At 35.3% G+C, this 13683-nt stretch overlaps 1 protein-coding gene across 1 annotated transcript in view; it reads right to left on the reverse strand.

Moving 5' to 3' along the window:
• klhl4.L (kelch like family member 4 L homeolog) overlaps positions 1-13683 on the reverse strand; it is an 84544-nt gene that overhangs the window by 31772 nt on the left and 39089 nt on the right. The window contains exons 2-3 of the mRNA XM_018229935.2: positions 9462-9635; positions 5461-5597 (exon numbers count right to left, since the gene is read on the reverse strand). Of these exons, the coding sequence (XP_018085424.1) occupies positions 5461-5597; positions 9462-9635 (311 nt within the window). The remainder of the gene's footprint in view (positions 1-5460; positions 5598-9461; positions 9636-13683) is intronic.

Below are 13683 nucleotides of genomic sequence, written 5' to 3' on the forward strand. Positions count from 1 at the left end.
GCTTTAAAGTCAATGGGAGTCTGAATAATTGTGACGCATTAATTATATGTGTGCGACAATTCTGACGTTCGACAATTTTTTTTGGACACAGTGGATTTTTAACCAGCCACCCCTACAGACTAGAAGAAAATAACTTTCATTTGAAGCAACGTAGGGGGTTCTTCACAGTGAGGACAGTGAGGTTGTGGAATGCACTGCCGGATGATGTTGTTATGGCTGATTCAGTTAATGCCTTTAAGAATGGCTTGGATGATTTTTTGGACAGAATATCAAAGGCTATTGTGATACTAAACTTTATAGTTAGTATAGGTATGGGTATATAATTTATGTGAAAGTATGGAGGGGTGTGTGTGGATGCTGGGTTTTCATTTGGAAGGGTTGAACTTGATGGAATTTGTCTTTTTTCAACCCAATTTCACTATGTAACTATGTAACTATGAATTTCTCCACAGTTTTGCGAATCTATTCTCTGGAGGCAAAACTTGGAAATTCGCTGCAAATCCATCCCTGGTAAATTTATTCACCCATCACTACTGTGCACCTTCTGTTAAAAGGTAAATAATAACTCAGATACACTCTACTAGGAAACTTTTATTTACATAAATATATCTGTTTCTGATGGCCATTTAATTTTAATCGTTCGATCGAAGGTATTATCGTAGGAACTATCTGTGCTAAATCCTTCGACTTCGATATTCGAATTTAAAGGATTTTAATTCCTAGTCGAATATCGAGGGTTAATTAACCCTCGATATTCGACCCTTAGTGAATCGGCCTGTTATTTTTTGATTGAATGGTTTTGTTTATTGATCATCATAACCAGGAATGCTTATGTACTTACGTACAGAAGAATAAATATACATATTTACATTCTTGTATATTGTGAAAACACATGGTATATAATCAAATATTTTCCCTTAAATATTCTCCCATGACAAAATTATAAATATGTATACACAAAAAACTCGAATATATCTTATAGAGCTATTTTTGGCAAAACTTTAATTTTTGATGGAAAAAAACCCTCACATATTTCTACATTTATTATGTAAATCTCCCGATGCTGCAAAAAGCCTGAATCCAAAAAACTCAGACCTGTCAAGGTCCTATATAAGTCAATGGGAGTTATCTTTGTCTGCATTGGATTTAGTCCTAAAATTCAACCTTTTTGGTTTTTTTGGGCAAAAACTAGAAAAAATCATGCAATTTGGGAAAAAATCCCTAAAAAATTTGCAAAACCATGGGAAAAAATGAAAAAAAAAGAACAACAAAAAAATTGAGAAATGCATCGAAGTCTATGGGTGTTTTTTCAAGACAACTTTATTCTGCAACTTTTTAGTGGTGACCTTATTCACAGCAATTTTTTTCAGTGGTTTCGGAAAATCGTTTGCATAGCGAAATGCAAAATGCAGAATTTTGCTGCAAATCCATTCCTGGCAAAAAAAAACTTTGCTCATCACCGTACCCAAATCCCTTGATGTCCACCCCTATTTTAATGTTCTCTTGCTACCTTTTAAAAGGTAATTGGCAATATTGTGCAAATCTTTTTTAATAACCTATGTTTGTTAAAATACACTAATGAATATGTATATATAAATATATACTATATATATATATATATATATATATATATATATATATATTTATATATATATATATATGTATATATATATATATATATATATATATATATATAGAGTTCAAGAGGACCCGCACACCTTGGTTAGTGAACCAAAAATTTCTTTATTTTTCAAACTTGTGCATCCAACGTTTCGACCCACATTAGGGCCTTTATCAAGGTCCTTGATAAAGGCCCTAATGTGGGTCGAAACGTTGGATGCACAAGTTTGAAAAATAAAGAAATTTTTGGTTCACTAACCAAGGTGTGCGGGTCCTCTTGAACTCTACATAAATACTTTGACCCAGCACCCACGTTCATGGAAGACTGGTTTAGAGTGCAAGCGTCTGATTCAGGTTATATATATATATATATATATATATATATATATATATATATATATATATATATATATATATATAAGGGATTCTGTCGTGACTGTTATGGTGTAGTTTTATTTCTAAATGACACTGCAAATAATTGACTCTAACATATAAAATTTACGTAACTCCTGAACTAATAAGTGTATTTTTCTTGTTGTAATATTGGTGTTTAGGCAGCCATTGCAGGTAATTTTGGTCATGTGCTTTTAGAAAGAGCCAGTGCTGCATTATGAAACTGCTTTCTGACAAGCTATTGTTTTTCCTACTCAATGTAACTGAAGGTATTGCAATGGGACATAGATTTCTACTATTGAGTGCTGTACTTAGATCTACCAGGGAGCTGTTATCTTTTGTTAGGGAGCTGCTATCTGGTGACCGTCCAATTTTTTAAGGCTGCTGAGGAAGGGGGAAAGGAGGGAAAGAAGGAGGGAGTGATATCAAATTTGCAGTACAGCAGTAAAGAGTGACTGAAGTTTGTCAGAGCACAAGTCATGTGACTGGGGGCTCCTGGGAAACTGACAATATGTCTAGCCTCATGTCAAATTTAAAAATTAAATATAAAAAAAATCAGAAAAACATATAATTTAGTGCAGAAGTCTGCTGGAGCAGCACTATTAACTGATGCTTTTTTAAAAAAACATGTTTTTCCATGACAGTATGCCTTTAATAATCAGCCGTTTTAAATCTAACTGTTTTAAAGAGAGGCAAAAACTCAGATGTAAAACCATAGTAAGCACTTTGGGCACTCTTCTGCTTTTTTCCCCTGATACCAGGGCCGGAACTAGGGGTAGGCAGAGTAGGCACGTGCCTAGGGCGCAAAGCTGGAGGGGCGCCAGGCATGCACCTTCTCTGCCTCTCCTACCCCTAGTCCGGCCGGGGTGTGTGTTCCTTTGCATCGCAGGTGCGCACACAAGTTCTTTGTTGCACATGCGCACGCACTGGTTTTCGCGTATGCGCACACACGCGGGTTTTCGCAACTTTTTTTGTCTCTGTAACTTTTTTGTCTTGGTAACTTTTTGTCCAAATGCATTAATCACTGGACACTTTTTCTTACGTTTTTTCTTACTCCACATGCATTGAAGTCAATGGGTGTTTTTTTCTCACTTCAAATGCATTAAAGTCAACGGGAATTTTTTTGGTGAGATGCAGAAATTAACCATAAATCCATGCATGCATAAATTTGATTTTATCACTAACCAGCAGCTAAAGAGGATATTACAGTGTGGCTTTAAGAATCCATGTAAGTCCTTTAGGTAAAGTGGATCAACTGATGCAAAGATATGTTCAAGTGAAAATACTGCCTGCTTTGCTTACATGTGACTTCTGATAGGCATTACACTTTTTATTTTAGCTGTTAACAACTAAACAATAGAGTAAACAAAACTAAACAATATAATAAATATCCTTCTGATGTTAACAGTATAATTTTGGCAATCAGAAATTGCACAGATCTCTCAGCATGTCGGATAGCAATGAGATGATTGACATAGAGGAAGAAGGGATTATGCTTACTAGAGAAGCCTTTACTCCTCTGTAATTAAGTTTGAATTGTATACCTTGGATAGCTAGCATTAGGAAAGATACATTTTATTGGGAAGGAGCTCATTTAATATAGAGAGTGACATATCTATTTTTTATCCTTCTGTACTTGTAATCAGCATTTACTCTGTAAAATGAATATAATGTTTACATGTGGTGCTGCATACTCAGGTGATGCTACACAAAATATTCTTATACACATGCATACAATTAAGAAATTGAATCCCTGCTGCCTATATAGGCATCCTGCTGTGGGCCCAGTGACAAAAGCTCAGAATAAATACTGTAAAGCAGAGGAGTTCAGTAGTCAGCAGATACAAACTACACAGCAAAATTGATTATTTACACTTAAAATCAATCAGTTCATTAGAATTCTTTGAAAGATATTTTTCGATCAGAGACAGAAAAACCCCTGACAGTATTGCTTTAAGAGAAAAAAAATATACAATAGATTTGCAAGTATTCAAGAAGCATTCATTCATTACTGCCTTCAACTCTAATGGGAATTTCTTAGTGACTCATATTGATTTGACAAATATTGCTCTTCTTAGTCTGCATGAGAATATTTAGCAATAACTGATTTCTCCTTTAAAAATTCCCCTGTCCTTTGTTTTAGATTTATTGTGCTTTCCTGGAGGCATCTGTTTAATTTTTGAATAGGGATTAATAGGGAGATGTTTTTTATAGTGCAGACAGAATTTTAAAAAGGTTTTTTTCTACTGAGAGCCTCACTAAACCATGCCTTGAATCTTTGATCTTGACACTTGGAAAATAACTCCTTCATTCATGTTTGTAATACCAGTTACTGCAATTGGAAACTTGTATTTACTGTATGTGAGCATATGAGCTTACAGGAAATTCAATTTAAAACGTCATATGATTTTTTTTTTTAAACTCACACTTCCCCCATAAGAAATTACATCTCTTTACCATTAGCTGCTGGAGTAGTGATATTAGCCTTGTAGCAGGGCAAAGACCAAACATGGCGGCACATTAATGAAAACACTGGGGCTCATTTATTAAAGCAGCGCAGCGCATAAGTGGACGCAAAAGGTTGTCTGCGCCATCACAAGCATGATCGCTAATATATTTGCGTGATATTGCGCATAACACAGAGCTTTTGCGATGGTTTTGTTTATGCGCATTGCGCAAAAGATTGGGCATTTATGTCGCAAACGATGCCGTGGTTGTTAGGGGCGTGGCTGTGGGCGTGGCTACAATGCGCTTGCACTGCGGCCGTCGCAGATTTGCGTCTGTATATGTGCAAAACTGCACCCGGGCAACAGCACCACAATTTTTACGCCTGCCTCTTCGTGGCGTAATAGTAACGCTCTTCAAAATGCGCATTCCTGCCCAGCTGCGCTAGTATATTCAAGATGAACAACCCTTGTAAAGTGCATATTAACCACGCCTTCCACCCAACATGTTTATATTGACCAAGGTTCCTTTAAGGGTATCAGGTAGGCTAAACACCTTTGCAACCAAACAAATATTAGCACAGAAACAAATGCAGATGCGTCTAAGTGAACGCAATATGCGCAATATGTGACGCAACTAATTAAAGCAGCGCATTCATACATGAGCACAACTAATCCTTACCTTTGCGGTATCTTCCTGTGCGCACAATTTATTATAAGCACTGCGACAGCTGATACGCAGTTTCACACGTCGCACCTGTCTTGTGTCTACATTAGCGCACAAATCGCACTGTTAAGGTATCGTGCGCTACATTATTAAATACTCGCATGCGCTGGGCAAATGTCTGGCCACTGCGCTCTTTTTAGCGCTGCGCTGCGTTAATAAATGAGCCCCACTGTCTCTATTCTATTAGGTCTTCGACAGGACCCCAAGCCTGATGCTACTGCTGCAGCCCACTCAACACAAGAGATGTCTGTGTAAATGTATGCAGTAGTGATTTACCTGTATAGGCATAATGTACAAGAGCCTTTAATGCATCTGGGTCCACACCTTCAATTTTTATCTCTTCTTCTTTTGCTTCCCGCACATCATTAGTAAACATTGCGGCAAAATAATCTGACACTGCGCTTAAGACCAACCTTTAAAAATGAAATATATACAAGAATTTTATATCATATATTAGAACAACATTCTTACTAAAAGCAGCATTTTCTTTTCTTTGTGCACAGAAATAAAATCTGTTGTGGAGATGTAATTGCATAATCCAATATTTTCTTAGCCTGTCTGTTTTGATATATGGTAATACTCTTTTTCTAGTCAGTTGAGTAGATTAAACTATATGTTATCACACTGTGCTTTCACTGTAAAGCTGATTGCTGTTTCTGAGGCCTAACAGAAAAGTAAATATGACAAAACCTGGTGCCTGGTCATGACTACTTTCATTCTACTGCAGTATTAATGAACTGTATGCTGGCCCTATACTGAATTGAAGCTTACATTCTCAGCAGTTCACAATGCAGGTCATGTTAGCATAAAGATGTTACTAGATTAGACACATGTTTATTGTTGTAACTACTAATAGCTCACTCTTCGATCCTGATTTGTCCAAGGGTGCTCCTGGCCCTCCGATTTTCATCTACTATTGATGAAACCAGCCGATGGTGGGGGAATTACTAAAGCAAATAGCACTATTTTGCTGTTTAAACTTAAAAAGATACATTTGTGGTTTAATTTTTTTTATTCAATTTCTAATGATTTTAACAAGGCATTGGGTTATAGCTATAAAAAAATCCAGTCACTGATCAAGACTACAAATAACAGCATGTAATTTAAAATTAATGTGTTTAATATGATTGATGATATTACATAAGTATTGTGGGAAAGTCAGATCAATTTTATCCACAAAGAGATTAATATGAATATTGTGGGTGATCACAACAGCATTGACTGTAAACATGGGAATATATAAAGATATAGGAACTAATATTTACAGTAGGTCCAAGACAACACTGTGGAGGTCATGCATGTGTTTGCTGGACCCTGTCTAACTGTTTTGTACAAAAGACTAAATTGTGCTGTGCATCTGCAACTGCCTTGTACATTCCCCTTGCTGTGTGGGAATAATTAAATGCATATTTTAAGCAATGGTTAATTTTGTCAAGAGTGAAGAGGCTAAAGCACACTGCTACAAATCACCCAGCACACATAATTTCCAGTGCACAAGGTCTCCCAAGGAATGTAATAGAAAACAGTGCAGGGAACAGGGCATACCAGTATTAAAAAATATAAATACAAATAGAAAAATGCTACACATTTCAACCCCAAGGATGGGGTCTTTGTCAGGGGCACATGCAAAAAATATAAATGCAGGTACATTTTTGCATGTTCCCCTGACGAAGACCCCATGCTTGGGGTTGAAACGCGTTGGGTTTTTCAATTTATTTAAAAAAATTATGAAATAGAATAACTGCTATTTTTTAATACTAGTGTGCCCTGTTCCCTTCCCTATTTTCTGATAGTATTATGGGGAATCTCAGGCAGCCCCGTAAAGTGAGCACCCCGTTTTTAACCACTGATTTTCATGGTGTGCCAAACTAACAAACTATTTATTAAGGAACCCAGTAGAGGCCTCTGGCATACTGTAAACATGGCACTTAATGACCCAACACACAGAAGGGGTTCCTGTATTTGAATTTATATTGAACATGTACAGATGCAGCCACTTTGGTTTGTCTGTTTGACACAGAATAACTAAACACAGATATCCCATTTATCTCATTTAACACAGAAAACTGCGTCACAACATCCCATCTAATTAAAGCATTCACCATTGTTCGTGCTTTGGTATGCTAATGGAAAGGTTAAATGCATTAAATGAGTTAAGATGACTTTAGATAACGCAGTTTCTTCAATTAACCATGAGTCATGACGCATTTATCTCACAAATCCAAGTGGCTTCATCTGTATACAGTGTCTGAGCTTAACAATTGTCCCCATTTTCCAGGGACATGTCATGTCCCCAAGGGATAAAATGTCTCTGAGGATGTCCCTGATTAAATCTGTAATGGAGTAGCTTATGTTTTCATTGCAATGCTGCAACGCCCACTTAGAAATTGGCTTTTTGCTTCAAATCCAAGACCAAGGCTAGTACTAATATTTCCAATTAATGCTTAATTTCTATCTGCACATAGATTCGATCAGGAGAAGGATAGTTCTCCTTTGATCTTCTGGATGCACATAACTAGTTACTCACCATCCGCCTGTCAAATGCATGTGCAGCACTGTGTTACACATAGTCAATAAAGGCTATTTGTAATAATAATCACTATTTGCAGTGCAGATGCAATGCTTGCCTCAGAGTAAGGAGTCTGACGTATATGACAGTTAAAAAGACTACAGCACAATACTATTAAAAATATATTGCCTAGGGCTCAGCTTGCATCAATCTCTGCACTGTCTGCTCTGAGTTAGAAAAAAGGTTAGAGGATTCTAATCACTTGTAGCCCTGTAAGAGCTATATATACCAGTTAGAAAAGTAATACGACATGGGTAAGATTATATAAAAAAAGTTTAATGGTTAACTGCATTTACTAGCCTGTCTGAAAAGCAGGTGCAACGAAATATAGAATCTAACATACCACGAGCTGTGTTACATTTTAAACTCAAATCTCAAGTTCATTTTTTTAAAATTATGTTAAATCAGAAATTGGCCTTTGCTATTCCTTTTGCCAGCATCTCCTTCATCTTATTCCCAAGATATCTTGCTCACTTCTATTATTGTCTTTCATATAAATTGTGGGATCTGTGGTCATGGCTGGAGGAGGGCTGATTGCTAGTGATGAAAACATTTTTCGACAGGGATTGGTTTATGTTGAAATTCTGTGACTTGCCAACACCAACAAAAAATGCCCATTAACTTCAATGTGTTTTGCAAATTTTTCCCTGATTCACAAGCAAAATGGGAGAGATTCACTCATCGCTACCGATTACTAATACAAAGTTGCAATGCCATGAGTAGTCAGGGGAAAAGAGAGGAAGGAATCGTAGGAGACATACAGTGCTTTCAATAGTTATTACTTTTAGTGGAAAGTTGCTTATGATTACATTGTTTTCATCATGCACAAAATGCTTTTAATATCATTCTTGTATATTACATTTTTTGCTGAAAGACAGTCCATTTAAGAGCTATAGACTTGGTGCATCCACATTTGAATACGCTACATTTATACTGACTATGACTAGCTACAGTTTTTATTCACCAGCTTTCAAGCACATTGGACACAATGCAAAGTATTATACATGTATGGGACTCTTTATGCAGAATGCTCAGGATCCAAGGTTTTCCAGATAAGGGGTCTTTCTGTACCTGTCTACTAAAAAATAATTTAAACAATACATAGACCCAATAGCATTGCTTTGACAACAATAAAGGTTGAAAATATATTAGCTGGGATAAAGTACAAGGTACTGTCTTATTATTTCATAGAAAAAAAAATCATTTGCAAAAATGTGATGTATTTGATTAAATTTTACTGCAGGTATCGGATCTGTTATCCGGAAACCCGTTATTCAGAAAGCTCTGAATTACAGAAAGGCTGTCTCCCATAGACTCCATTATAATCAAATAACCAAATGTTTTTTTTAAAAAAACCTTTTTACCTGTAATAATAAAACAGTACCTTGTACTTGACACAAACTAATATACAATTAATCCTTATTGGAAGCAAAACCAGCCTATTGGGTTTATTTAATGTTTATATGAATTTATAGTAGACTTAAGGTATGAAGATCCAAATTACGGATCTGTTATCCAGAAAACCCTAGGTCCCGAGCATACTGGATAACCCAGGTCCCATACCTGTATATGGGAGATGACATTTCTGTAATTTGCAGCTTTCTGGACAGATGCTATACCTATACTTAATTCAGCATCTTGTATAGTATAGTCATGGATCAAAATCCTATTTAGTTTATATTTGTTGTGCATTGACTTGGCTTTATACCTGTGTGCTGGAATTTTGAGGTTTCCGGCGATCAGTAGAACATCACATAGCTGCTTGTGTTGGAGGTAGTTTTCCATTTTGCGAAATGTCTGTTCTGCATGGTTTAAAGACTGAAAATACTCATCTGAACCACTGGACTTCATTCTATTAGGAGAACTGCTTGTGACGTGAAGCCTGCAATGATATAAAAAATACATGTAGTGATTTCAACTGTCCGTCTAGGGTGTCTGTTACCCAGCACAGTGTGATTCTTCAAGCTCATTGTATGCTATTTTTAGCTATTAAAAATATGTGCCAACCATAGTTAACATTTGAATTGTATATATATACACACACACACACACACATGTTGGAGGGAGGTGCTCAATCAATTGGTGAATCATACAAATATAAGGGATCAGCACACTCCTTTTTTCCAAAGTGTATGAATGCTTTAATTTTTGCATTTGTATCCCTTATTCTTATCGTTAAATGGTGCTTAGTGATACCATTGGTTATAATATATGATTAGTGATGTCATTTCTGTCACATAACTCACTAAAATTTGTGCATTAAAATTTACAGGTGTAAAATTTACGCCCTGATACAAAATATGAGGATATTACAAGTTACTTTAGACTCGAGTTTCATGACCTGCCCTTCGGCCTCATGTTTTTATATGGTCACGGAACTCCTCTGTAACTTATAATATCCTTGTATTTTACAACAGGGGTACTTTATTTACTATATATAGTGAATTTTTACAAAATTCACAAAACTTGTTTGCTTTTTTTTATGTGCCAAAATATACTTGCTATGTTTTTTTGGGGGGAAAAAGTCGCATACTGTTGGTAATCACATTTTTCCATTACTTTTCAGTGAGGCTGAAAAATATCCCACGTTGTGTCATTTGTTTATCTGTTAGGAACATCTGTAAGGAGCAGTTTGATTTTCCCCCAGTAAACTTAGTAAAAAAAAAAATGAGTTGTTCCCATTGACTGGTATACAACCTCGACAGCTTTTTCTTGACAAGCTTTTTTTTTTTTTAAATTAATAAATCCTTCATGACTATGACTATTCATGACTGTTCATCATTTCCGAAAAATACTCTTACGCTTTTTCAGCTTTTTCTTGGATTGAAGAATTCAACAGGGGTAAAGTTGGAATATGTAACTGCACACCCCTGTGCCCCTGGTTCAAACAAGGATCTATTGCCCAGTAGATCAGAGGAAATAACTTAGTATTGAACAAGCATGTGATTTAATGGTTAGAGATATATAAATATTACAAGGCAAGCTTTCTGGGTACTAATGGCACATATTATTAATTCTCCTCTAATGATATCATTAGTCAAAGAATATGATGGTGGTCATCAGAAAAGGCCCCTTAAATCCTCCATTACCTTCTAGGTGCTATTTCCTTGCTCTATCATTTTCCAGGCATCTTTATGTTGGACTCTCTTCCTGCTTTGCAATGTTAGTCAATTCCTTTCCACTCCTCTGGCCTAAACTCCTCTGCTCCTAATATATTATTAAAACAATCTTTTGTGTTGAATTCAGTATTTGTCCTAAAATGCGCATTCTGCACATGCCTAATAACAATGCTACTGTACTTTCTGCCTATAGTAAAACAGTGCTATATCAGTCATTTAGCCTATTATTTTCTCAAATTTCATTGTTACTGACCTCCAAGCTAGGCTTCAAGGTTAAAAATTGAAGACTTTGGCCAGCTTTTGGTCTAGGTACATCAACATTGAATGGGAATTTATTTTACATATACAGTACTGAATCCCACATATTAAAAATATTATTAAAGGGAACATGTCACCTTAAGAAATAATTCCAAATCCTATGTTATATTAAACAAAACTTCACTTGCACATTAAAAATGATTTAAATCTTGTTTTTTTTGTCTTTGAATTCACAATAACAGCAAGTAGGCAGAAGCCATTTTGTTAACATTGTTATTAAGGCAAGCTATGCATCATGCCAAAATATTGTTTATATGCCAGAATGGGGGACCTGATGCCCATGCACTGGCTACACAATTAGATGGTGAGGAGGGAGGGTGAATGTGGGGAGTGCAACACCTAGGAAGTGCAGAATGGAAAGTGAAAGTAATTTCCTGCCCCGCCTCTGTGCCTAAGGCATAGAGGCGGGACAGACAATATATGATTGACAGCTGAGTTAATAACAGGTATTGTGTTTTAATAAAAAAAGAATTTGGATTTCATGTTTAATTTAAAAAGGACTTTTATTATACAAATGTTTATGTCTGTCTGAGAGGTCCCCTTTAAGCCACCAGTTTTTTAGGTGGCATGTTTGTACATTTTTCCAAAAAAATGTTCATGCATTTTTTCCTCATTGTGATTCAGTTCACAACCTTCTTATTTAAGTTTCTTTTTGCTACTATAGTTGTATCGTTTAAGAAACTAGAGATGGAGCATAAAAAGATTAATATTAAGGACATTTTACAGCATTTGCTGCTTTTTTCTGTTGTATGGTTGATGAGTGCATGCCCTGCTGAATACTAATTTTCTGTGCCTATATCCCACTACCACAGGGATTATGGAAATTAATATCTTAGTCAGAGGAAGCTTATGACTAACTTTACAGTTGGATAAAGAAAACTGATTTCATCTATAAACAATATATAACAGACAAAACTTCCATTCTCATTCAAGATCGAAATAAGAAACCAATAAATCCTACAAAATATTCAAACAAAATCAAAACACATTTACATCTTTTATACTGGAAATATAAAGTGAGAATTTCATCTTAAACTTTAAGAGCAACAAAACTGTGTCCCAACTGCAATAAGTGAATCTAGTGATTTAGTTTATGATACATTTATTTAAACAGATAATATAATAATATCTTCATATATTTTACACATGGCTAGGCCTACTGCTGTTGAGGGAAAAATTAAATTCTTTCTTGCCAAAGAAAACAATAACTTTTTATAATGCTTGCTATAATTAATATTCAGCAGCATCAGACACATTTCTACATTTTTATGAGAGGGAATATTTTGCACTCATTTAAGAAAAATGTCTATAGATTGAATTAGATGGAATGCTTGTGGCTAATTTTCAGTCTCTAATTAAAACAGTAATATTATATCTTGTCTGAATCTGTTCATTGCTATGCCAAAGCCTGGATTTTAGTATACAGGTATGGGACATGGTATCCAGAATGCTTGAGACTTGGGGTTTTTTGGAATTTGGATCTCCATATCTCAAGTCTACTACAAAATCATGTAAACATTAATTAAACCCAGCAGGATTGTTTTGCAATAAGGATCACTTATATCTTAGCAGGGATCAAATACAAGGTACTTTCTTATTATTACATAGAAAAAGCAAATGTGGAATTATTTGCTGAAAATGGATTCTATGGGAGACAGCCTTCCCATAATATGGAACTTGATTGCAGGTTTCTGGATAACGGATCCCATATTTGTATAACATATGGACCACATAAAACCCTAACATTCAGTTGTGAAATGTATTCTTTCAAGCACACTTGTTTTATCTGGCCTACAGGGCTCATTAGCTTGAATTAATCTATATGAAATTGCATGTATTGCACAATTCATATTTTACTTTTTCATCCTAATATGCATCCCCTTTAAATTGTTGCAGCTATTTCTGAAATCTTTCCCTGCTAATGACAAACAAACTACAATTCTCTTAACTCTTTTCTTGCCAGGCTGCTGTATCTGCATCTAAAAGTTTCAGAAACACGTGTTGTATCACATCATTGTTTGTGTGCATTGTTGCCTTTTTGTCGTTCTGATTTTGTATATAAATAACACACATAGGTTTTTATACAAATATGTTTTCATATATTACATATATAGTATCTAGTAGAAATACTGTAACAGCCAGTTGGTTTAGATTTATTTCTACTAGAAAAATGTGGTTTTCTACAAGGGAAATGTGGCAATAAAGTCACTTGATACCAAAAAAAAAAACATGTTTTTGGAAAGTACACAGTCTGCTGAATTCAAAATTGGTAAATATATCTTTCTACATGAAATTACCAAACTAAAAATCGATACTGAATTTAACAGTTTAGCTGTATGATATTCTGAGCTTGGCAAAACCCTTCCTTTAAATTATAAGATTTGTACAAGATACAATATCATGAATATGAACACAGAGGTCTTCTGGACAGTGTGATAGCCAATATGCATAGGATTAATCTATGTAGCATGTAAATAACCAATAATTAAAATA

The sequence above is a fragment of the Xenopus laevis genome, chromosome 8L (genome assembly GCF_017654675.1).
Source record: "Xenopus laevis strain J_2021 chromosome 8L, Xenopus_laevis_v10.1, whole genome shotgun sequence".
Taxonomy (NCBI): Eukaryota; Metazoa; Chordata; class Amphibia; order Anura; family Pipidae; genus Xenopus; species Xenopus laevis.